This window comes from Bubalus kerabau, chromosome 8 (genome assembly GCF_029407905.1).
Source record: "Bubalus kerabau isolate K-KA32 ecotype Philippines breed swamp buffalo chromosome 8, PCC_UOA_SB_1v2, whole genome shotgun sequence".
In the NCBI taxonomy this organism is placed as follows: domain Eukaryota; kingdom Metazoa; phylum Chordata; class Mammalia; order Artiodactyla; family Bovidae; genus Bubalus; species Bubalus kerabau.
Window position 1 is genome coordinate 18,399,339 of NC_073631.1, and position 25,932 is coordinate 18,425,270.

General features: G+C 39.8%; 2 protein-coding genes across 4 annotated transcripts in view; one reads left to right on the forward strand and one right to left on the reverse strand.

Moving 5' to 3' along the window:
• Positions 1–25,932, reverse strand: part of COL28A1 (collagen type XXVIII alpha 1 chain) — a 181,480-nt gene that overhangs the window by 117,395 nt on the left and 38,153 nt on the right. The window contains exons 12-16 of the mRNA XM_055589814.1: positions 17,442–17,510; positions 15,949–16,017; positions 9,188–9,256; positions 6,379–6,447; positions 1,949–2,017 (exon numbers count right to left, since the gene is read on the reverse strand). Of these exons, the coding sequence (XP_055445789.1) occupies positions 1,949–2,017; positions 6,379–6,447; positions 9,188–9,256; positions 15,949–16,017; positions 17,442–17,510 (345 nt within the window). The remainder of the gene's footprint in view (positions 1–1,948; positions 2,018–6,378; positions 6,448–9,187; positions 9,257–15,948; positions 16,018–17,441; positions 17,511–25,932) is intronic.
• The window catches only part of MIOS (meiosis regulator for oocyte development), a 135,862-nt gene that overhangs the window by 15,359 nt on the left and 94,571 nt on the right, over positions 1–25,932 (forward strand). The window lies entirely within an intron of this gene.

Genomic DNA, 25,932 nt, shown 5'->3' on the forward strand with positions numbered 1-25,932 from the left:
TTGTCTCAAAAGGGTAAACAAGTTTTTTTTCTTGTTCAGTTTACAAATGACATATTGCATTCAATTTCCTACCCAGTAGGAGTCAGCTCCATATGGTCACATACACCTTGAAAGGTTTTTACTCTTGAAAAAGAAAAGAAGAGGGTGAGAAAGCAGAAGTCAAAGAGGTGTGTTGGTTTTTTTTTTTTTTTTTTTTTTTTTTTTTTTCTTTTCAAGCTGTAGAACAACTTCCACTGAGAAACAGCATCTGAAAAGGCTTGGCTTTCTTTGAACCTCATTTTCAGCCCCACAATGGTGACTCCGCGCCAGGAACAGCACGAAACCCAGGATGTAACAGCACTGTCACTTCCAAGATCAGGAGCTTGCTGAAACTAGCAAAGAAAACCACGAAGCCTGAGAATGCCTGGTGGCATAGTCAAGCCATGATCCTCGTGTGGTCCAAAAACAACAGCTCTTAATTATTATCTAAATATTTATATACAGATTTATCTTGGCTTCTCCTGCACCTTAATCCCCCTGATGTATTATACTAGGACCGCTACCAAGGGAAAGGAAATAGAAAAAGGAGTAATATCCAACTTGGCTGTTGCTTGAATTAACAACAAAAAATACTGATTAATTAGCATATAATTAAAAATAAACTCAAGAGTTTATGTCAATAATGAGATTCTCAATTATCTCCTTTTTTTATCCTTCTCTCCCTATTCTAGATAAGTGTTAGTTATTTAGTCGTGTCCAACTCGGCAACCCCATGGACTATAGCCCACCAGGTTCCTCTATCCATGAAATTCTCCAGGCAAGAATACTGGAGTGGGTAGCCATTCTGTTCTCCAGGAGATCTTCCCAATCCAGGGATAAAACTGAGGTCTCCCACACTGCAGGCAGATTCTTTACTGTTTGAGCCACCCATCCTAGATAAAGGAAGTACTATTTGTTCACTAGGCAATGGAATAATTCAAACCATAATCATAAATTTTAAACTTTTTGCCACTTTCTACACACGAGGACATTCAAAATAAATTTGGATTTGTTGGTCACTTTGATTAAATGAGATCATATAGGTAGGCAGTAATGTTATATTCATATTATTTCAGTTAAACAAAATTGCCTCGCTTTTTGAAAAGTTATGATCAGAAGAATTTGGAAGAAGTTCCAGCCATAAATGCAGAGACAGACTCACAGATCTTTCCTTTCTTCTGACCAAGAGGGACCAAGAGTCATTTATAAACCTGCTCTGTGGTTTGCTTCTATTCAGAAACGGTGCCCCTTCAGTAAAGTGAGTGCCTCTAATGCTGGTCCTTGTTTAGGTTTTTTTTTTTTTTCTAGATTGCTATGTGGCTAGAAAATGGGAAACACTATTCTACTGGCATCAGAACAGAATGGGATTTCATCAGTCATAAAGATTCAAGGGGAAAAGCAAACACAACCCACCAGGTAAATAAAATATTTCGTTTCCCTTGGGAAACTAAAAACTCCAAAACCCTCAGCCTGTAAATTGGCTTTAATGTTACTAGTCACAGCACCAAGAAACACACGATTTATTTTTTAAGTCTTTGTAAGTTCTCAAAACTAGAATCTTGTGGAACCATCTTATCTCTTCCTACATACCCGTTTGGATGAAAGTGAAAGTGAAAGTGAAGTCGCTCAGTCGTGTCTGACTCTTTGTGACCCCATGGACAGTAGCCTGCACCAGGCTCCTCCATCCATGGGATTTTCCAGGCAAGAGTACTGGAGTGGGTTGCCATTTCCTTCTCCAGGGAATCTTCCCGACCCAGGGATGGAACCCAGGTCTCCTGCACTGTAGCAGACGCTTTACCCTCTGAACCAATAGCATTGCAATTCCACTGTCAAATGTACTTATAGCTGTTTGCTGGACTGGCCTTCAGTGAACACCAGGTTTAGGCCAGAATGTTCTGCATGAAAGGGAAAGAGAGAAAGCATCAATTACCTGTTCCCCTTGACTCCCAATTCCAGGGATGCCCATCAGTCCTTGGGGTCCCACAGGTCCCGTATCCCCCTGTGTAGAAATAAGCCAGAAATATAAGAATACAGCTAACCTCATTCTTTCACACTTTGCTAATCTTGCAATATGATGGATTAAAGTCTATCTTTTAAACCATAAAGAAGTTCAACATGGCAAGTTACAAAACACCATTGCTTTTAAATAGTGTATGGTTCAAATTTGCCAAAATAATGAATAATGTTTTTGCTATTTGGTCAAAAATGGTGTACGTTTGCACCAGCTTATATTCATCAATCATTTTTCCATAGAGAAACCAAAAATTCAAAATTTGTTTTTATAATGACACAAACACTTCTTGTTAAGATCATAGAAATATTTAAATATTTAAAACATATAAAATTCATAGGATGTAAGAAGATCAGTATTTGAGAAAGGAATTAAAGAATAATATTTTTTAAATTTCTAAATACCTTTTTCCTCCAAATCTTAACGAAAATGCATTTTAAAACTTAAGAAATTATCTAAGGTAAGTGCAGCAAAATGAAAGAACTTCACCTTCTTATTCCATGAATAATTTTGAGAAATAAAGTGAGAGTTATCAGTGAGAACAATATCATTCATCCTTTCTCTATGTATTTCCACAAATATTTGTTGAGTGTTTATTGTGTGCTAGGAATTGCTCCAACATGGGGAAATAGCAGTGACCAAAACAGACAAAACTCTCTTTCCTCATAGATCTTTCATTTTCTTGGGGAACACAGAAGATAATAAACAAGACAGAAGAAATAATAGTATGCTGAATGATGGTACACGCTAAAGAGAAAAATAAATGGAGGAATGGAGAGATAGCTGCAATCTGGGGAAAGGTGATTCAGGATGGTCTCACTGATGAGAGGGATAAACCAGGTAGAAACTTGGAGGAGAAGCATTCCAGGCAAAGCAAACTTCCATGCAAGGAAGATGCCTAGAACATTCCAGAAACAGCAAGGAGACAATGTGGCTGGAGCTGGTGAGCATGAGGGAAAGCACTGGAAGATGAAGTCAGGGATGTGTGTCAGTGGGCTCAGGCAGAGCAATCAATAGGGCCTTTTAGGCCATTGTGAGGGCTTTGGCTTTTCTCTACGTGAGCTGAGAAGCCACTAGAGGATTTTGAGCAGAGGAGTAAAAGATCTGGCTTAGTCTTCAAATGTTCACTCTGCAAGCCACATTGAGAACAAATGGAAGAGATGTCCGTATGAGAGATGATTGTGGCCTGGACCAGGCTGAGTGAAGGTGGTGGGGAGTGCTCAGATCCTAGATAGATTTTGCAAGTAAAGCCATCACGATTTGCTACAGATCGAGGATATCTTTGAGGTTTGTGGGAAAACATCAGTTCAGTTCAGTCACTCAGTCGTGTCTGACTCTGCAACCCCATGAATCGCAGCACGCCAGGCCTCCCTGTTCATCACCAACTCCCGGAGTTCACTCAGACTCATGTCCATTAAGTCAGTGATGCCATCTAACCATCTCATCCTCTGTCGTCCCCTTCTCCTCCTGCCTTCAATCTTTCCCAACATCAGGGTCTTTTCAAATGATTCAGCTCTTCACATGAGGTGGCCAGAGTATTGGAGTTTCAGCTTTAGCATCAGTCCTTCCAATGAACACCCAGGACTGATCTCCCTTAGGATGGACTGGTTGGATCTCCTTGCAGTCCAAGGGACTTTCAAGAGTCTTCTCCAACACCACAGTTCAAAAGCATCAATTCTTTGGCAGTCAGCTTTCTTCACAGTCCAACTCTCACATCCATACATGACCACTGGAAAAACCATAGCCTTGACTAGACGGACCTTTGTTGACAAAGTAATGTCTCTGCTTTTCAATATGTTATCTAGGTTGGTCATAACTTTCCTTCCAAGGAGTAAGCGTCTTTTAATTTCACGGCTGCAATCACCATCCACAGTGATTTTGGAGCCCCAAAAAATAAAGTCTGACACTGTTTCCCCATCTATTTGCCATGAAGTGATGGGACCAGATAACATACTTGGGAAAACATACTTGTCACTTATTGAGAGGGAAAAGACTGAGATGAAGCAAGGCCAGGGAAGGGTGTAATACCAGCAGCTCAGTTTGGGATGTGTTAAGCTTGAGATCCCTAAAATAAACATCCAAACAGAGGTATCAAGTCGGTGAGAGGGGTGTGAGCTGGAGATGTCAATTTGGGGCTCTCACGATATAGATGGTATTTGAAGTTAAGACTGGGTGAGTTTTCAAGTAGAAAGAGAAGAGATAAGGTTCAAGGACTGACCCCTTTGGGTGCTCCAAGTATTAGAGGTCAGAGAGATGAAGAAGAACCAGCAATGGAGACCGAAAAGTATACAGCCAGAGGGATCAGGTGAAGATATTCTTTCAAGAAGGTGAGGATCCTAGCGGATGATGCTACTGATAGGCCAAGTAAATTGACAACCGAGAGTTGACCACTGGACTAGGCAACGTGGATAAATATGCTTTATTTACTTATTTGTATTTGTGCTGGGTCTTCATTGCTTTGTATGGGTTTTCTCTAGTTGCCACAAGCAGGGGCTACTCTTCGTTGCGGTGCATGGGCGTCTCACTGCAGTGGCTTCTCTTGTGGCTGCGGTTCCCGGGCTCTAGAGCACAGGCTCAACAGTTGTGGCACATGGGCTTAGCTGCTCTGCAGCATGTGGGATCTTCCCAGATCAGGAATCGAACCTGTGTCTCCCACATTGACAGGTGGATTCTTTACCACTGAGCCACCAGGGAAGCCCAATACACTTATTTTAATGTCAATTATATTTAGATTACGTCAGTATCTGCAAACTTTTTCTTGAACAGTTGGATAGTAAATATTTTATGCTTGAGAGTCATAATAAGGTCTCTTGCAAAACCAGTGAATGCTGCTTCAGTAGTACAAAAGCAGCCAGACAGTAGTTAAATGAATAGGTGTGTCTGTTGAATACTGTATTTACACATATTGGCAGCCCACCTTATAGTTTGCCAAAGCCTAGGCTAAATAAATATGCTTTTGTGAACAAAAGCACATGATTAGGTCATAATTTATATAATATTAAAAACCTGAGCCTGTCATTAAGACAGGCCTCTTAGTGGTTCACTTTGTGTCAACCCCTAGTCTAAATAAATGTCCATAGAAGGAAACAGGTAATGGACTCAAGTTCTAATTCAAAGCTGGGTTATTCTGATTCAGAACTTGATTGCTTATCATGAGGCATTCATTGTGCCAAATGCTTTTCATGCTTTATCTCATTTAATCCTCACAGAAACCCTCTGAAAGTAAGCACCCCCATTTTCCAGATGAGGTTAAGTTGGGAAGACTCCCCTGGAGAAGGAAATGGCTACCCACTGCAGTATTCTTGCCTGGAGAAGTCCATGGACAGAGGAGCCTGGCTGCAGTCTCTGGGGTCACAAAGAGTCAGACATGACTGAGCAGCTAACACTTTACTACTTTCATCTCCCAGTCACACAAGTGATGGATTCAAGTCCTCTCCCTCCAACTCCGAACCCAACTCATAATCACTGTTCTGCAAATATTCAACAACTCATATAACAGACCTCTTTGGGGAATTACATTACATTTAAATATCTGCATTAAAGCTACTTCCTTGTTCTGTAAAATAGTGTATTTTTGAGAGTCCTTATCACAGAACCGTTTATCTAATCACTTGAATCCCAGAATATAAAAGAGTAGGAAAAGAAGAAAGGAGAAGGGAAAGGGAGTGAAAATCAGATAAAAGTGTTGCAATTACTAGGTGACACTGTCCTGATATTTCAGTGTCTTCTTGGCATGAGGTCCAGATATGAAACCACAAAGGCCAGGTCAACAATACCTGGAAAAGTTAATTTACTGAACTTATAACACAGCATTTATGTTGTACTCAGTAGACTACTCCAAAGGAAGAAAGAGCATCTTATGTATTTTTAGAGTGTTTTGGAACTGGAGTTACACCACCAGAGCTCAACTATTTGAACCAAGAATTGTATGATGTCTGAAATTTGTATAGTTCACCATTTACTACTGTCTCTGCTACTTAAATACAGATATCCAGAAGAGACAGCTACCAGTAAATAGTAAGCAAAAGAAATAAGTAATTCGAGTAGAAATACAACACCCAAGATAATCATCCCTGTCAACTGTTATTCTAATATAATGATGTGTTTAGATATTGACATATATGTATGACTCCAAACTAATTGATGTCTGTGTTTTTCGCACATTTCTTATATCCCTTCCTTCTCTGGCAGCTTTCCCTTCCTACCGGTCTTTAAAATGTTTACAGTTAACTGGATACCTGTGTGGTATGGTTGTCAAGTTGTATATAGTTCATAAATATACATACATAAGGAACAATAAAAAGTCATTTTATTGGCATATTTTCTGTTATCCACCCTATATGCAATACCTTGTCCCCTTTTATTGATGGGCCCGCTTCTCCTTGTGGGCCAATTGGTCCTTGAGAACCTTTTTCACCCTGAAAGTATATGGGAGAGCTATCAATGCAGTAATAAAATTCGGTGAAGCATTCAAAACATCAAAATCCACTGCTAACTACAAATGGGTGATTCCAACTCCAAGATTTGTAAACTGAAAAAAAAAATAGCATTAACATTTCATAAATATAAAAGAATCTGTTCAAGCAGAAAATTTACACAGCATCACTGAAGTGGGAAAAGAGCCCCATTCCTAATATAATCAGAAATATCTGAAAGTGGGAGATCTAATCAATCATGGATTACAACCAACTCAATCAGCCTTCTGTTTCTTTACCATTTCTGTAACTGTATCCATTACATAATGAAAATCTGTCTCTCAGTATGTGAAATAACATTTGCTAAGATGGAATTATTTATTAAGTGTTTTATACCAAAATTTATAAACATTTATTGAAAACTCAGTTTTAAAAGGATTTGTGGAAAATCTTTGGGGTCTGCTTCTAGAGCCACGTGCATATGTGAATCGCTCCGGTTGTGATGTCATGTCAATGTAGTCGGAGCACTTTGCCATTTGTATGAAAAACAAACCACAGAATTGATCAGAAATAGCACACATTTCATAAATTCATTTGAACCAAGAGTAAAATCAAAGAACATTTGCAAGAAACCTAGGAAAATATACCTTTATGTCTTCCTGTAGTCATTATTTATTCACTTAAGCCCCATGTCGTTGCAAAGTAGCCCCAAGAAGTGCATACAGAGAACTCCCATTGGTCTTGCTAGTTGAGGAGTGAAGAATTCTGTCTAATGGGTTCTGATTGTTACCACAAAGTACATCTGTGTACAGTCAGTCCTAAAACAACACTGAATATAAAGAGTTCTTTCTTTGATGAGTCAGAGGGCAATGCAGTGCTATGGGTTATTATGAAGGAATGTAACATTATACCATGCCGTTGAAACTGCCAGTAAAACGTGCCCTGAAATATGCTTCTCAGTGTTTTATTTACTGTTCTCATTTATTTATTTCTTTAAACCCCACAGATTATAAGGAGAAATAATTCTAGCTGTTTGAATTTTCTGGGTTGTTTGGGCTGTACATAATTATAAATTTACCATGTGCCAAAAAGATTAAATTATGTATGATAAAACTTTCTGAAACGTGGTGCCAAATTGCTGACCTCTGCCTTCTTGTGATGATATTTTGGTTAGGTGAGGGCATTAGTAATATCCCCTTTTCCAACATATTATTTCCATTTACTATAACAAATTAAAATGTGTTGGTTAACAAGGGCTTCTTTTAAAATTCAGCCCAGCAGTCACTCACAACTTCATATGATATATTTGTTTTAGCTAACTGATTTCCCTTCAGTGGAGATTTAGGTTTCTCATAGATAATTGAATATTGATCATGGTGGAAGAGGCTGAAAATGAGAAGCAATTTTAGAGTGTAAGACCATACTGAGAAGGTCAGATCTCAGTGACTCGACTGAATGAAGTGGAAGGTCTCAAACACTTAGAAAACAGCACAGGTTTCTCGGGGTAGTGTGTGTGCATGCGTGTATGTCTGGGGGAAACATTTTAGGAAAGGAGAAAAGAGGACCCCCAATTTATCCTTGTAAAAGTTCACTTTCAGTCTATTTAAAGTTGCCCAGTCGTGTCCGACTCTTTGCGACCCCCATGGATTGTATGGAATTCTCCAGGCCAGAGTACTGGAGTGGGTAGCTAGCTGTTCCCTTCTCTGGGGGATCTTCCCAACCCAGGGACCTTACCTACCCTGAAATTCTGTTGTTGCTGCACAAAGGGTCTCAGAAAATCATTTCCTGTGTGGCCTTTAGCAAGTGAGCCATATATAATGGGTAAAGAGTCTAGACCAAGGATCAGCAACCCATTGGCCAACCCCAGCCCACTGCATGTTTTTTGTAGATACAGCTTTACTGAAGCACAGCCAAGATCACCCATTGTTGAGGGTTGCCTTCATGCTTTAGCAACAGAAGCTAAGTGGTTGCAACAGAAAGCACATGGCTCACAAAGTCTGAAATAGTTACTGTCTAGTTCTTTACAGAAAGTTTGCAAGCCCTGGTCTAGAGGAACTTGAGCTACAAGAATTACATGTGGGAGGCAGCGCAAACACTTAACATCTCAGTTGCCAGGTGAGAGGTAGTTCTTGCATAACATTTTGCTCCTTCTGGTAATAAGGCAAATTCGATTCCCTCCATCCACCCCCGTTACCTTTCTTATATTAATGGTAATAGTATGATAAATTGGTTTATTAGATTGTTTCTTGTCTGTTTCACAGAACAAAGCTGTGGGTAGAACTTGGTAAGTTGTGTGTGTGTTAGTCGCTCAGTCGTGTCCGACTCTTTGAGACCCCATGGACCACAGCCCACCCGGCTCCTCTGTCCAGGCAAGAATACTGGAGTGGGTTGCCATTTCCTTCTCCAAAACTTGGTATATAGCTATGCTCAATAACTTAATTTCTGGGCATAAAGATGCTATTTATCCCTGTGGTTTTAATGACTATGAATGACTTTAAGAGATTTTCTAATTTCATATGCAGTAATTGTATGAAGCAGCAGCCTTGCAATTACTTGTTTATAATTGCAGATGTCACTATAGCTTCATGTTAAGGGAAAATTTACATACAAATTCATTTAATAGCATGAAGATGATCAGGAAAATACTTGACCTGGGATAATTGGCTAGGACACAGTTTTTGAATTTATAATTCATGATCATGCAATAGAATGCATTTCTCCTCCATGTAGAAGGTGCTGTTACCTTTGGTCCTGGAAGTCCTTCTCCTGGTAAGCCTCTCTCTCCTGGTGGTCCCTCAGGCCCGCGGGGACCCTGGTTAGGATACAAGAGAGTGAGGAGCAAAAGAAGAGAGAGAGAAAATATGAGAGAGGAGAGGGAAGGGAGGAGAGAGGAAGAAAGATAATGGTCACATTTCAGTTCACAGGGGCATGCAATGATATAGTCCTATTCACATGATTAGTGAGAATCAATCCTCTTAGTACATACCATGCTGATAAGTAGAATCATACGGTTGTGAAGAATAATATTCTCATTGTATTAAATAATTGTTCTATTTGATTAGCATAAGATGTTCTATTCTAATGTTCTCAAATTGGCAGAAAATGGAAGTGAAGTGATACTTCAGAATAAGGATGAGGAAATCAATCCTATGAGGAAAGGCTAAAAATCTAGGACTGTGTGGCCCGAAAAAGGATGCAAAGTGATGAAATAATTTAATTAGGCACCAGGGGAAGAAATCACTGCACAGCTGTTTTAAAGCACTGAATTCTGTTTACATGCTGTTTTAATTTCCATCCTGATAAATTTGGATTCAGACTTGAATTCTTTCTGGAACTGGTTGAATCCCCTGGAGGTTTATGTGCAAATAGAAATCTTGATAGAATCTTTTAAGAGGTAACAAGACTTTTGATCTCAATGATTAAAATTAAGAAGTCCGCGTGACTCTTGCTCAGAAAGGCATTCAGTAAGGTGAGGACTTCTCACATAAGGAAAGAAAAACAGTGCAGTCTCAGGGTTTGAAACAGATGAACGGGCAGCATGCTAGTTGAAAAAGACAAAAACAAAATATTCACTTACACCGGGAATTTTAAAAGATTATAAATTTGTTCTCTCTTTCTTCTTAACCAGAAGGCAAAAAAAAAAAAAAAAAAAGGTAGAAAGGAGACTAACAACAAGAATGGTTGATGCATGAACTGGAGCTTTTCCTCTAGTGGACGTAGAAAGATAATTAGGACTCTCTTGGCAGGGAAGTAAATCTATGATGGAACAAGATGGAGTTGCCCAGAGCCCCAAAGGAGGTTCCCCCCTGTAGACATTCTGAGTGATCTTGGGGCTCAGTCTACAGTAATCTAGGGTGATTTAAGAGATGTTTTCTACTCAAGTCTGGGAGCAGAACTAGGATACAGCATTATGCACATCAGTGGCCGATCACAACTACAGATTTGTGAGAGAGAAAACTAATTGTACCCCATATCTAATTTTTGGGGGATTTCCTTAAAATCATATCTTTTAAAAGACAGCCTTCTTTAGTATTTATGCATAGCCAATTTAGTAAAGGCTTTAATTAAAGTAAAAAACTAGCATTTAATTCAATTTAAATTGCTGTACTTATGGGAAAACTAGCTTTTAACCATCCAAGGGCTTAATCAAAGTCCTAATATCCATGACAGAGTAATCTAATGTTAGAGCAATTAACTAAGAGAAAAAGAAATATGGTGTGAAAACTAGACTACAAACTAGACAGAGAAGCCCTATCTAATATTACACACTGTACAAAAAAATATTAACAAGTTATTCCTCTTCCTCAAATGAAAATAACCCAATTTTCATGGAATGCAAAGGAGTCTTTTTCCAGTTCATTCAATTTTTTTCCCCATTCATTCAACAAATGTTTACCAAACGCCTGGTAGGTGCAAGTCGCTGTGCTAGCGTCTGAAAACAGCAGACAGCCCCACTCCTTGTCTCATGGAGTTTACAGTCTTGCATGATAAACTAAAAGCAGGTTTGGGAGTCATTTGGACTGATGTTCAAGCCACCTCTTGCTACATATCAACAGTGTGATCTTAAATAATTCCATCTAAGTTCAGCATTCTCATCAGAATAGTGGTAACAACAGTATCTACCTCAACCACATGTATTAATATAAGGACTAGATCAGAGAGATGTAAAGCTCTTACATATTAAGCACTCAATAAATATCTGCTTGCCATCACTATCAAAATTGTTTTCCCTGGATCCTTCAATTGCTAAGAAAGTCCTTTTATGAAGTTTTTACAAATAAAGTAGTCTCAGAGTATGGTCTGTGTTAAGCAACGTGGAGAGACGCATGCCACATAGAGTAAGCACTGACATTTGCGTCCATCTCTGCATTTCTGGAAGACATTAGCCAAGGTGAAAATGAAAATAATGAAGACTTTGAGGAGTCCCATTTTCCAAGCTGCTGAGAACAGAGAGTTAATGCTTGTGAACAATCACTTAGGGGCATTTAAAACAACAGGGATTCAAGGTTTAATTACTGGAAACCTGGAAACTGCCAGCATAATCTTCTACACCATCAGTATACTCGCAAGTTTTCTAGTTAAACAGTCGAGCTGAATGATGACTGCTAACCAGAGAAGAGAAAGAGCAGGTACTTGGGTTAGATGAACTATACTTTCAATTTATTAAGATGGTACCAACAGACTATTTTTTAAAAGACAAAAATGCTCAGTAAAAAAGTATCTTTTTCAAAGGCTATCAGATCTAGTTATAACTCTGACATTCTTATTTGGCTTCTAATGAACACCTTTAATTAAAACATATCTAGTGGAAGAAACTAATTATCAATTAACGGAGTCTGACCAGAAATGCCTTATATGAGACATTAACAAGATAAAATATAATTGTCTATTATCATTATCTTCCTTAATAATCTCAATAGTGTGGATAATCGGAGAAGGCAATGGCAACCCACTCCAGTACTCTTGCCTGGAGAATCCCAGGGACGGGGCAGCCTGGTGGGCTGCCGTCCATGGGGTCGCTAAGAGTCGGACACGACTGAGCGACTTCACTTTCACTTTTCACTTTCATGCATTGGAGAAGGAAATGGCAACCCACTCCAGTACTCTTGCCTGGAGAATCCCAGGGACGGGGCAGCCTGGTGGGCTGCTGTCTATGGGGTCACACAGAGTCGGACACGACTGAAGTGACTTAGCAGCAGCAGCAGCAGCAGTGTGGATAATCAATTAAAGTGGTTTCAATATACGTTGTAGGCATTAAAGATAAATATGCTAAATAATATTAAAAATTATCCTTAATATTCAGTGAAATTTATTTTTAACTTCAAAATAATTAGTTTTACTTCAGGGGATTTTTCTTACTGAAAGTGCTCCCAAAAAACCAAACTGAGCACCCTAAGACTGTTGAACCAATTTATTATTCTTTAATCAGTCATCTGTCAGACCAACACACAACTAGTGATAATCATATTATTAAAGATAGTAGCTGTCAGTTCATAGTTCAGTCAAGGAGCTGGAATATTAATTCATTTGATCAGATTTATATGACTATTGTATAAAAAGAGTAGTTAGTACTAAACTAGAAACCACTTGAAATGATTCAGGCAAAGAAACAAATGTAAACAACTTTCAGCAGAAGCTTTGTCAGCCCTAAGATAAGCCTTTATGTTACTTTGAAATAATTCAAAAACTCATTATTGATTTTTATTATGATATTTTGGGACAGTATTTTCATACATTCCTTGAGATGTATCCCCTCTTTGTTATGGTTTTAGTTCCCAATTATTTCACAGACTGCACAGTGTCACTCTAATTTGTGTAATTGTGGCTTAGATCACAAGAAAACAAACAAGAATTTCATGTTCTGCCAATACCGTGAAAACCCTCTAGCTACAAAGAGAAAAGCAAATAATACAAATTTTTCTTTAAAATGAAGGCCCCCCCAAAAATCAATAATAAAGGGAAGTTACAGGGTTTCAAAACAAAAAGAGAGCTGAACACTAGAGGTATGCCCATAAGCTAACACTGTGACTGTTCTGGGTGAAAAGTGTGGTTGTGTCCTAGGGCAAAGTCCAGGAGTCTAAGAGGAAAAAGTGGGAACGAAGACTTAGGCTCACTCAGTGGAAGATGAGGAGGAAATTAGAACTGAAATCCCCCCATAAAACTAGGACCTTCTAAGTTATATATCTCCAATGAAAGGGCAGGGTAGATCACAGTGCTCCCATCAACACAGTGTTATGAATGACAAGAATCGTGTCTACTTCACTTGGGCTCTAAGTAGACCTGACAACTCCTAACCGGGTCCTATGCTGCGTATGGGTTTGTAGTTTCAAGCGACACCATGTTGGTGGTCCTGGGACACCTTAGTCAAGGCATTAACATCAAGTGTGTGCCTGGAATACATAAGAGATGCAAATAAATGCACATTCCTCTCAAACACGCTCCAACATAGAACACTTGGGATTTCACAGTTAAACCTGGCTGACAATAAATTCAGATGCCAGGGTACAAAACATATAAGAAATTAATTCTCAGTGAGTAAAAGTGAACCAATAGATACCAAAAAAGGGGAAGGCAGACTTTAAATGATTAATGGTCTTAAGAATAGAAATACAAGAAGCGAAGAGGACAGTATAGCAAAAATATATTAATAAAAAGAGGTAGAGTTTTTAAAATAGCTTCAAGAATTTTTTAAAATACTTATTAAGTTAAAAACAAAAGGGATGATTTAAGGACATTTTCTAAGTAGAGAAAAATAAATTTGTGCATTATGTTAGGTTTTAGGAAACCACCCCAAAATGCAACTAAACAATAGAGTTCTTAAATAAATAATGTAAAAAAGAAAATATCTGAAGAGATCATAACTAATAACTTGCAAAATTGTTGCTTTCTCAGAGATATGAAACTCATGAATTTGAAGCAACATAAATGAAAATATATCCATATGTGTTTGCATCGTAGTAAATCTATGGAGACAGTAAGACCTTCAATGGTAGATAGTAATGGCAAATCCTCTCTCGATTATTAATTAATTGCTTGCCCCCACCCCTCACCAATTATGGCCATCATCATGGCCCCCTCCATTATGAAGGAGTTCCGTGGTAGTCAGCATACTATCAGAAATGTAACTGGCCCTGTCCAGAGAAAGGTGGCATCAGGCTTCCATGTACCGTTTGCAGATTGGGCATAGTCAGCAGTGCCAACATCCAAGTTAGCTTTGTTCAAAGGAAGTTGATGTCGCTCCTGTGTATAGTCTCCAACCCAGCCACTCAGTCACTCAGTGGATGGTAGTAGAGCTAGGAAATGAGATTGAGTGACGTTCCGTCTATTTGCTTATTTAGAACCATCTTTAAAATGGATGTGGTTTGGTGAGCATTCACCTAGGACACAAATATTTTCATACTCTGTGCTCATGAAGAGAACAGGAGTCTACTTCCAGCTAGGCCAGCCTAACACGCTCAGTTTTGTTCTCCTTTTGTCTGTTCATATGGGGCTATAGGTATGGCTTGTGGGAAGAGTAACAGTGGAGAAGATGCCATCAGAGTCTCCAAGTCAATTACTCATGAAACTATTTGTATCTTTAAGAATTGATGCTGGACTTCTACTGCATATAGCCTAGATGTCTTATATAACACCCAGTTCATGATGAATAATTCAACATATATGGTCACGTATTGTCCCTTGGTTAGCCATGCAGTCTCTTTTAGGATTCAGCACAGCAAGGCAGAGCTGTTTATTAAGTTAAAAGTAGGTGGTAAGCCTATGGCTGATTCATGTTGATGTTTGGCAGAAACCAATAAAATACTGTAAATCAATTATCCTTCAGTTAAAAATAAATTAATTTTTTAAAAGTAGGCATATGGAAGAAAAAGAAGAAGTCTTATGTTTGTTTCAAAAACCTAGGTTTCTTTTGGACAGCTCATAAAGATTTGACATTGAAACACGAAACTCATTTTTATTCCCACTTATTCAGAACATTGTGAGAAGATTTTTTGCATTTCTGTCGAAAACATCCCAAATTCTCTGCTGTACTCCCTCTACACATGGCAGCATGTCTGGGCCTCTGTCTTTCTCGCTGATTTCACTTTGCTTTTCTAGGTTTCCAGTCTGCTCTAGTGTAGAATGAGCAGTGTCTGCAGGGAACTCATGCTCTTTCTCAGTGGTTAAGTTTTACAAGTCCTATCTAGTGAGTGGAAACAGCAGATAATTCAACCAGTATATTTTCCGGCTATTTGATGTTCTATTTTTTGAATCTGTGTATTCAGACATTGGTGAAAAGTCTAACCCTCAAATAGCATGCTGCTATTTCACTCCCAGAGTATAGCAAGGAAGCACGCATTTGTCTTAATATTTATGTGTGAGGAACTACAAAACCCCATTGAGAGACCAACTATTAAGTTGGTTGTTTTTATTTGAGCTACTATTCTTTTCTAGAAGGATAATGATTACTTGAAAAGTTTAAAACCTTCTTATTCCAGAAGTCACGTTTTATTCATTTCCTCTCCAGGTCTCTTTTGATAGAAAATTTTTTCCTTTCCAACAACAGTGAATATCAAAGCTACATAAGGTAGAAGCTGCAAATAGCACAGGTATTACCTGTCTACCATTATCAATTCTAACTTTAGAGTATACTCAGTATTGGGGGATTATACTCAGTGATTTTTCTCATGATTATAGGAAAGTCAATTACAAATTATAGATATTAAGTCTGAACCTAGATCTCCTATCTCCTAGGAAAATTTGACATATGAGAACGCTTTTCTTCATGGACAAGCTGATTAATTTCATAAGAGATTATACTAAGAGAGAGCCTATGTACATATCCTATAAATATAATTATCCCTTTTTCAAGTATTATGAAGACTAACACTTGGATCTGACCTTTATATATTTATTGACTTTTGTTGTTCAAAAAGATAAAGATAGCTTAGTTTAACCATAGTCTAACCCAAAGGAGCACATGAGAATTTATCCTTTTAATTCCACCTAGAACTTTTTGCTACTCACTGTCTGGCCCGGTTCACCTACACCAGTAGGTCCTGGAGGCCCAGTTCTTCCTTCCTGGCCTCTTTGCCCCTACGAGGAAGAAATAATTGAATGCAAGCTTGAGTTTTTAAATAAAGAACACACATAGCACAAAGTACTCTGGAGATTTCAACAAAGATATATAGCAAAAATGTCAAACTTTTCAAATTCATAAAGATTAAAAAAAAAAAACCTAAAGGAGGAAAGGGCTTCCCTGGTGGCTCAGAGGTAAAGAATCCGCCTGCCAATGCAGGAGACATGGATTAGATCCCTGAGTCGGGAAGATCCCCTGGACAAGGAAATGGCAACCCACTCCAATATTCTTGCCTGGAGAATCCCATGCACAGGAGAGCCTGGTGGGCTACCATCCATGGGGTCGCAGAGTCGGACACGACTTAGTGACTAAACATCAGAGCCTGAAAAAACGCCTTGAATTTAAGTGAACAAATTACCCCCAAATGTTCCTCATTCCTTCCTATCTAAATGCAATTTTAGTTTTCAGAAATGATTAGCAATTGGCAGAACAGACTGTGTGCAACTCGCTCTGATTACTGAGAAGACCACCTGACAATGCTTGTGCTGTTCCCTGGCCCCCACCACTGTCCTGGGACGCCTCCCGTCCCGTCCCCTCCCCACCCTGTCCTGTTCCATGTCACCTCGCCATTCGTGTTTCACCTTTCATCTCCTTCAGAACCCTTCTCCAGTAACTCTGCCAGTATAAACTCCACATTCCCCAGAGTCTCAGTGTGCTTATTGCCTAAATGCCCTCCATGGGGACACCTGGTTACATTTGAAGTGCACTGTTTTGTACTGCTTTCTGTTTTAGCCCCACGTTGAAGTCTTATTGTCCCAATGACATAGAAAAGCCATTTAAAATAAGCACCTTTGCTCTAGTACATCCTGCATGATGCAGAGCGCCCCAGAGTGGTGGGTGTTCCAGTCCTTTCCCAGTTGGTGCTAGTGGTAAAGAACCCACCTGCCAATGCAGGAAATGTAAGAGACACAGATTCAATCCTTGGATTGGGAAGATTCAGCCCTTCCTAGTTTCCAACAAGCCTGTCAGCATTTACTTATTCACTGTCAGGGTTCTTCTGACTTCTGCCCCTCTATGCTTATTTGATGTGAGCAGGTGATAGCTGACGTGTTAAGGTATTTCACATCCTAATGACATTTTTGTGTGATAACATTTACAGTCCATGAAAACTCAATAGAACCAGATGTACACTGGCGAGAGGGTGAGTATTTGGAGCCAAGAGTAATTTTCATTCCAAACAATCAAAAAATACATAGATTATTCTTGGGGTAACTGGCCCCAACTAGGGCATTGCAAGTGTCCAAGCATCCAGACTGTAAGTAACTCATCCTCAGGCAGACTCTTTGTGTCTCTGAGGGTAAGACTGAGCACAAGTCACAGTCCTCCCAGCCTTACAATAAATTCAGAAATCATCAGTGGGCAGAGAGACAAGTATCATTACCTTAACACCTTGCTGTCCAATACCAGGGGCTCCTGGAGGACCATAGGGACCAGGAGGGCCAGGTTCACCCTGGAGGAAGAAACAGTGAGATGTTAGGTCAACTCCAGCATATTTGTTGGGCAGTTCTTAGATGTACAGTGCTGTGACAGGGGCTTTGAGGGCATCAGTACAGCCTAACACACAGTCTCACGGTCTCCACCCTCACATGTATACCATCCAGTTGGACAGAGAGCACAGACCCAGGATGGAATTAGCCATGAGGCACAGTAGACCCAGATTCTAGGGTTCATGAAAATGTCTCCATTTAAATTTTTAAAATCAGAATTTTTTTAAAAAAACTTAATATTGATTATAATAGTGAATCCAGTCTGGACCACATTTTCTTCATACCAACTCAGTTGAAATCTGTAATTTTAAACATTTTTATGGAGGAAAATCCCCAGAATTGCAGAAGTTTTTAGGATCCATGAAAAGTCATAATTTGGCCCTCATTCGTTTGGAACATCTTTATTAAGTGCTTCTGGCAGACACATTTGTTTCCTACCCAATGATCATCGTCTCCCTTCTCTCTTCCCTGTTGTTATGAATCTGATCTGTTCAGGTGAGTGGGCAGGTATTCTTCACCCTTGGAGGTGTAAGATGAATGATAATCAGTCTAAAATAAGGGGAGAGTCTTCTTTCTCATTGCCACTGATGAGTCTGCGTTAATCCTTTGGCTCAGTTCTGAGAAATGAGATGTGGGGACCTTATGGGATGCAAAGGGAAATTTTGCTTCTCCTTCTTCTGTTCCTTGGAGAGGTAATAGCTCATCTTATAACCATGAGGCACCAGTCTCCCAGATGAATGCCAACGGTTGATGAGGGCGAGGCAGAAAAAGTTTAGAAGAGCCTGGCTCCTGGACAGCCTCTCTGAGCTCCTGATCTGGTCCTGACTACCCACCTTCAAACACTCAGTTCACTTAACAGAAGCATTCTTAACGATTTGAGCTGCTGTTAGTCAGGGTATTTGTTACTAGATAGCAGAAGCAGCTCAGTTAATATGGTCTACGAGGTGGCAGGCCCATCATGGAGCTTGGGCATTATACAATGGAACGTGAACATGGCACTCAAACTCCTGCGTTTCACCAGTGTGGAAATGGAGTCCCAGATGGTGGGACCCATTCCACCCAGATGGTGGAAATGGTGTCCCTGCACAAACTCACACCTCAGTATCACCCACAGGGATATGGGTCTTCGGGTCTTTCAGGCTTCTGGTCCTGTCATGTTGACAGAGAAAAGGAGAGTGGCTGTGGATTGCCATTTCTTTTTTATAATGCTGATTTCTTCTGTTTAACAAAATAATGTGTCTTTTTTTATTGACACCAGCATGAGTTTAATCATGAAGTCTTATTCTCACGCTCAGGGAGTTCATATGTTCAGATGCCAGGCAGAGAGCAACAGAGAGCACAGTGGGGAGATCTGTGGTTGCTTATGAGAATCTGACTCCTAGACATTTCATGAGTTCAATTTTAAATTTTATGCCAGCTGCAAGAAACAAGGTAGTCAACTGATACTCAGAATTCACAATACTTCATCTTGCTGTCAATATAAGCTGAAGATATTAAGAAGAGGTTGCAAGAATACATAGAAGAACTATACAAAAAAGATCTTCATTACCCAGATAACCACCATGGTGTGATCACTCACCTAGAACCAGACATCCTGGAATGCAAAGTCAAGTGGACCTTAGGAAGCATCACTACAAACAAAGCTAGTGGAGATGATGGAATTCCAGCTGAGCTATTTCAAATCCTAAAAGATGATGCTGTGAAAGTGCTGCGCTCAATATGTCAGCAAATTTGGAAAACTCAGCAGTGGCCACAAGACTGGAAAAGGTCAGTTTTTGTTCCAATCCCAAAATAAGGCAATGCCAAAGAATGCTCAAACTACTGCACAATTGCACTCATCTTACACGCTAGTAAAGTAATGCTCAAAATTCTCCAGTCCAGGCTTCAACAGTACGTGAACTGTGAACTTCCAGATGTTCAAGCTGGATTTAAAAAAGGCAGAGGAACCAGAGATCAAATTGCCAACATCCATTGGATCATTGAAAAAGCAAGAGAGTTCCAAAAAAAATCTGCTTTTGCTTTCTTGACTATGCCAAAGCCTTTGACCAAAGCCTGTGATCCCCATGTGGATCCCAACAAACTGTGGGAAATTCTTAAAGAGATGGGAATTCCAGACTACCTGACCTGCCTCCTGAGAAATCTGCATACAGGTCAAGAAGCAATAGTTAGAACTGGACATGGAACAACAGACTGGTTCCAAATAGGAAAAGGAGGTCAGTCAAAGCTGTATATTGTCACCCTGCTTATTTAACTTATATGCAGAGTACATCATGCGAAATGCCAGGCTGGATGAAGCACAAGCTGGAATCAAGATTGCCAAGAGAAATATCAATAACCTCAGATATGCAGATGACACCACAATTATTGCAGAAAGCAAAGAACTAAAGAGCCTCTTGATGAAAGTGAAAGAGGAGAATGAAAAAGTTGGCTTAAAACTCAACATTCATAAAACTAAGAACATGGCATCTGGTCCCATCACTTCATGGCAAATAGATGGGGAAACAACAGAAGCAGTGATAAACTTTATTTTGGGGGGCTCCAAAATCACTGCAGATGGTGACTGCAGCCATGAAATTAAAGACGCTTGCTCCTTGGAAGAAAAGTTATAACCAACCTAGACAGCACAGGTTGGTTAAAAAGCAGAGACATTACCAACATAGGTCCATCTAGTCAAAGCTATGGTTTTTCCAGAAGTCATGTATGGATGTGAGAGTTGGATGATAAAGAAAGCTGAGTGCTGAAGAATTGATGCTTTTGAACTGTGGTGTTGGAGAAGACTCTTGACTGTAAGGAGGTCCAGCCAGTCCATCCTAAAGGAAATCAGTCCTGAATATTCATTGGAAGGACTGACGCTTGAAACTGAAACTCCAATACTTTGGCCACCTGATGTGAAGAACTGACTCATTGGAAAAGACCGTGATGCTGGGCAAGATTGAGGGAGGGAGGAGAAGGAAGACAGAGGATGAGATGTTTAGATGGCATCACCGACTCAAAGGACATGAATTTAAGTAAGCTCCGGGAGTTGGTGATGGACAGGGAGGCCTGGCATGCTGCAGTCCATGGGATCACAAAGAGTTGGACACGACTGAGCGACTGAACTGAACTGAACTGATACCATGGGCCTCAAGATGGAATAAACTCAGTGTTTAATACAACCTACTATTTTCAAGTAGTACTGCCCTAACTTTATATAGATTGTCTCACTTAATCTTCTAACCATCTTAGGAAATTGGTATTTTTTTCCCATTTTATGATGTAGGAATATCATCTCTATTTTTAAATTCATTTTTAAGTATGCATGGTATCACAGGGGGAAAAACATGGCCTTTTCTTTCAGTCAGTCTAGTTGAATTCTGGTTCTCTAATTTATAAACAGTTTGAGCTTTTGCAAGATTCCCATATGCAAAATGAGGGTCATTATATTTACCCTGTAGCATTGTTGAAAGGATTCTAAATAGCATCTTAAAAATGTCTGAGCTGTAACCAGTCATGTGGTTGGCTGTATAACATTTGTAGAACAATTTTTGCTCACTAGACTTTAACTGAGCACCAGCCTGGTACCCAGAACCTCCTTACATAATTATAGACGTAAATCAGGTTACACCTGTACTTTGCAGACACTTACAATCTGGCTGGAGAGATAAATGAATATAAATACAAAAATAAAAATACAAACATGTGAATTAGCTATAACAAAGGTATTAGCACAGCACATGAAACTCTAAGGCAGAAATGTTTAATTCTACCTTAAGGAATTGGGAAAGTTTTATACATAGTGAAGATATTTGCTCTGAACAAAAAAAAAAGTATGAATCATATCTCATCTGGTAGAAAAAGAGGACAAAGTTTCAGGAAAAGGAGAGAGTATGGTGTGAAATGTTCTGGGCACAGTGAGTAGCTCTGTGGGCTCACGCAGACAGGAATGAAGGTGATGGTAGGGTCGCTGTGCAGAGCCGCACTGCCCATGAGAAATATACGAAGAAACACATTTAAAACTTTTAATTTTCCAGAAAGTAATAATAGATTTTACTTAACCCAGTGTATCCAAAATGTTATCATTTCAGCATAAGCAATACAAAACTCTTAGTAATGATTTTATTTTCCATTATTTGTAATGTGGTGTCTTCAAAATCCTATGCGTATTTAATACTTATGGCACATGTCAGTTCGGACTAGCCACATTTCAAGTGCTCAGAAGTCATGTGTGGCTACTCTATATTTTTAATTTATTTTTAATTGGAGGAAGATCCCCTGGAGGAGGGGGCATGGCACCCCCCCCCCTCCAGTATTCTTGCCTGGAGAATCCCATGGACAGAGAACTACAGTCCATAGGGTCTCACAGAGTCAGACACAATTGAAGTGACTTAGCCTGCCTGCCTGGAGGATAATTGCTTTACAATATTGTGTTGGTTTCTGCCATACATCAACACGAATCAGCCATAGGCATATATGTGTCCCCTCCCTCTTGAAACTTCCTCCCACCTCCCAGCTCATCCCAACACTCTAGGTATTCACAAAGCACCGGGTTTGAGCCCCCTACATCATACAGCAGATTCCTACCAGCTATCAGTTTTTCAGATGGCAATATATATGTTTCAGTGCTGCTGCTACTGCTACTGCTAAGTCACTTCAGTCGTGTCCGACTCTGTGTGACCCCATAGACGGCAGCCCACCAGGCTCCCCCGTCCCTGGGATTCTCCAGGTAAGAACACTGGAGTGGGTTGCCATTTCCTTCTCCAATGCATAAAAGGGAAAAGGGAAAGTGAAGTCGCTCAGTCGTGTCCGACCCTCAGCAACCCCATGGACTGCAGCCCACCAGGCTCCTCCATCCATGGGATCCAGGCAAGAGTACTGGAGTGGGGTGCCACTGCCTTCTCCAGTTTCAGTGCTACTCTCTCTATTTATCCCACCTCTCCTTTCCCGAACAGCACAGATTTAGAGTGATTAAAGAGGCTGGAGGTCAGGTCAGAACCATGGAGAGCACCGACGCTTACGTCAGGTGGGAGTGAAAGAAGACAGCATCTTGGGATCTACGGAAGACAGTGGTCAAGAAAACTTGGGTGGGGGGCGGTGTTTGCTGACAAAGCCAGTATAAAAGAAGTCAGGTAAAAGAGAATTTCAAAAGGAACTCATTGTTTCCAAAGACAAAGTGATAATCTTCCACTTGCAAACCTGATCATCTTTCAGCATTCTCTATCTCAGGGAAGGGCACCAAGGCCCCTCCACATGTCAAGTGAGAGCCTACAAGTCATTCTTAACATCTCTCACTTCCTTACCAATCGAATGCAACGCATCATCAGCACCTAGCAATGTTCTCCTAACTCTCAAGTCCCCCACCTCTGTGTGCTTTACCATGCCTCTCTAGTCTACGCCAAAGTAATATCGTCTCCTGCTCAGATTACAACAGCGTTAATACTCTACATGCATCCATTCTAGCACACTCTAATTTACTCTCCCACCCACCCATTGCTGCCAGAGCAATCTTCTGATAGTAATCCGAGTAAGGCCCTTCAAGTCCTTTCCCTCTGCTCTTAGGGTAAGGACAGAGCTCCTTCCAAAGCTTGTGAGCCCCTGCATGGTGTGATGCTGCGGTGTGCAAAACTTTTCACTAGCCACCCTAGCATCACTGGCCTTTGTTCAGTTCTCTGTCCTTGCCATGCTCCCTCCTGCCCCAGGACCTTTGCATGTGCTATTGTCTCTATCTGGGATGTGGTTACCTCTCTCTTTTCCTAGTTAGCCTTTATTAATCCCTCAGATATTATTTTAAGCAGCATGGCTTCAGGGAGGCCCTCTCTGGTCAGGTGAAATCCCTATTCTAGAGACACTGATAGCATCATTTCTCCTTTTTCTGAGCATTCGTTACAGTTGCAGCTTTGCATTTTTACATGTGTTAATATGTCTTCCCAGAGACTGTGAGGAGGGGGTCATGATTTTGCTCAGCTTTCTATTCTCAGTGTTTGCCTAGTTGATATTAACTACTCAACCATCCAGGCCTCAAACATTTACTGGACAGCAACTAAAGAGCAGGTATTGTGCCAGCTGCTAGGGGTGAACAAAACAAGAACTTGGTCTAGGCAGAGGGAGTTGGGGGTTTGGAATTGTTCCTCTGGCATTCCCACTGGTTTACTTAGATTTTCAGCTAAGAGCAACTGTGCATACATTACATAGTGATATCAAGTCCTTATCACATTTTCTCCTGCAAACTTACCCAGACACCGTTAATCATTTTTTTAAGTTGAAGTCATAATGAAACCCCAATAGATGGTATAAGGTTACACTGTATGGAAAGTTTGGCTCGGAAATCCAGCACCCCTTATTCCTGGAACTGGCTCTAACCAAAGTCAGTATCTTTCATATCCCTAAAATAATAAATAATGAGTGGTTGTTCAAAACTGGATTTTTTGAGAACAGAACTTTACCTTTTCTAAAACAATACAATTATGGATCATTTAGTCATACCTTGGACTCCTAACATTAGACAGATAATTAGCAACTTCTTTTTATCATTTCCCAGATATGGATAACACCAACTTTAATACTTTAAGTCTTGTGACAAGTATTCTCATACTTTCCCAGTGGAAGGAAATGATGAGTGAGTATTTTGTACGGTGCAAAATGGTTCAAGTATACACAAAATGGGCTTCCCAGGTGGCGCTGGTGGTAAAGAACCTGCCTGCTATGGAGGAAATGTAAGAGACATGGATTCAATCCCTGGGTTGGGAAGGTCCCCTGGAGGAGGGCATGGCAACCTACTCCAGTATTCTTGCCTGGAGAATCCCATGGACAGAGGAGCCTGGCGGGCTACAGTCCATAGGATCACAAAGAGTTGGATACGACTCAGGCACTTAGCATGCACGCATGCACAAAATTCAGTCTTAGCTGAAACTCAATGATGTGATTACTATATTAAAAGGCTTGGGAAAAAAAATAAAAGCCCTTTTTAAGAAAGGAATGAAAAGCAGGGGAATGGTGGAGACAGGAAACTAACATTTATCAGATCTTGTTAAGTCAAGCTCTATCTTTAGTTCCTAATTTTTCTTTCAGAGAAGTGTTATTTAATAAGAGGCTTATTTTTAGAAAATGTATCAGGCCAGCTCTCTTCTACATTAATGAAAAAGGTTGTCAAAATACTGAGCTGCCTAATTATTGCCAACACATGTGGCACTTACTATGTAACAGGTGCTGTTCTAAGTGCTTTTCATGTATTAACTCATGTGATACTCAGAACAATTCTACTATTGACCCATTACGTGGATGAGAAAACTGAGGCATGAGGAGGAAAAGTAAGTTCCCCAGATCAGAGAGCTAACACAGTATAGGGCTGGATCTGAACCCCAGCAGTCTAGCTTTAGAGCAGTGCTAATAACCACCATGCAAAAGTGCCTCTTCGGGCTTCTCAATTCTTAAAGTAATTAAAAAATCATTTGATTACAGACTAAATTTATATCTTTATTTTAGTATGAAAAACACACAAGTCAGATAGTTACAATCTCCCCATAGTTGAAGATTCATCATATGAAGACAAAGAATCTAACATAAAAACAAGCCAAGAGAAAGTATACTTTTACAAGCTAACATATATGCCCCTTCAGGCACTTAAAGTTGACTTGGATTAGTGTTGTCACTGAATCAGTGGTAAAGTTCATCTAAATTATATTTGGCAATACTATGATCACACAGTGTAACTCTACACATAAAGCAACTGTTAACCAACTGCACTGAATTTGGAGCATGATTATTTAAAATCTCCAGTTGCAATATTTTTTGAATAATATCTAGTTGGATAAGAAAAAAGACCACTGTCCATATTCTCCACCAACTTATGCTTTTCAAACAAGAAAAAACTCCATAGCAATGAAGAAATGGTGGAGAATGTGATAAAACTGTAGCTCTGTAGCAGATTTTAGTAACTCAGCTCCTTTTCTTAATTGCTACTGGGTTAAATCACATGGCACTGACAATATTCAACTATGTTTGACTTACCAAAAGGATGATTCATATGTTTCAATCTATTAGGAAAGTCGTATTTCATTATACATGGTAAAATCTAAGGAACTGTGTGTCATTCTCCCTAAAAGGAGGGACTGCTCCACAATCCATCAGTAAAGCTTTTAAGAATCTCAGCTTTGGTGGACACTCGTAGGACTCCTCCAGCACAGAATGAGTTGCTAGAAACTACTCAGGGTGAACCCTCTCCATAAATCCGAGAAGGACGTCAATTTACAGAGAGATGACAGGTTCCTAACAGTGTGATATGTTTCCTAAAAACTTACTCTTGGAGACTGGGGGCAGAGGAAAGTGACAAGAGTTATTGTTGAAAGAGTACACAGTTTATATTAAAATGATGAAAAAGCTTTATAAAGTGATGACGGTTACACAACACTG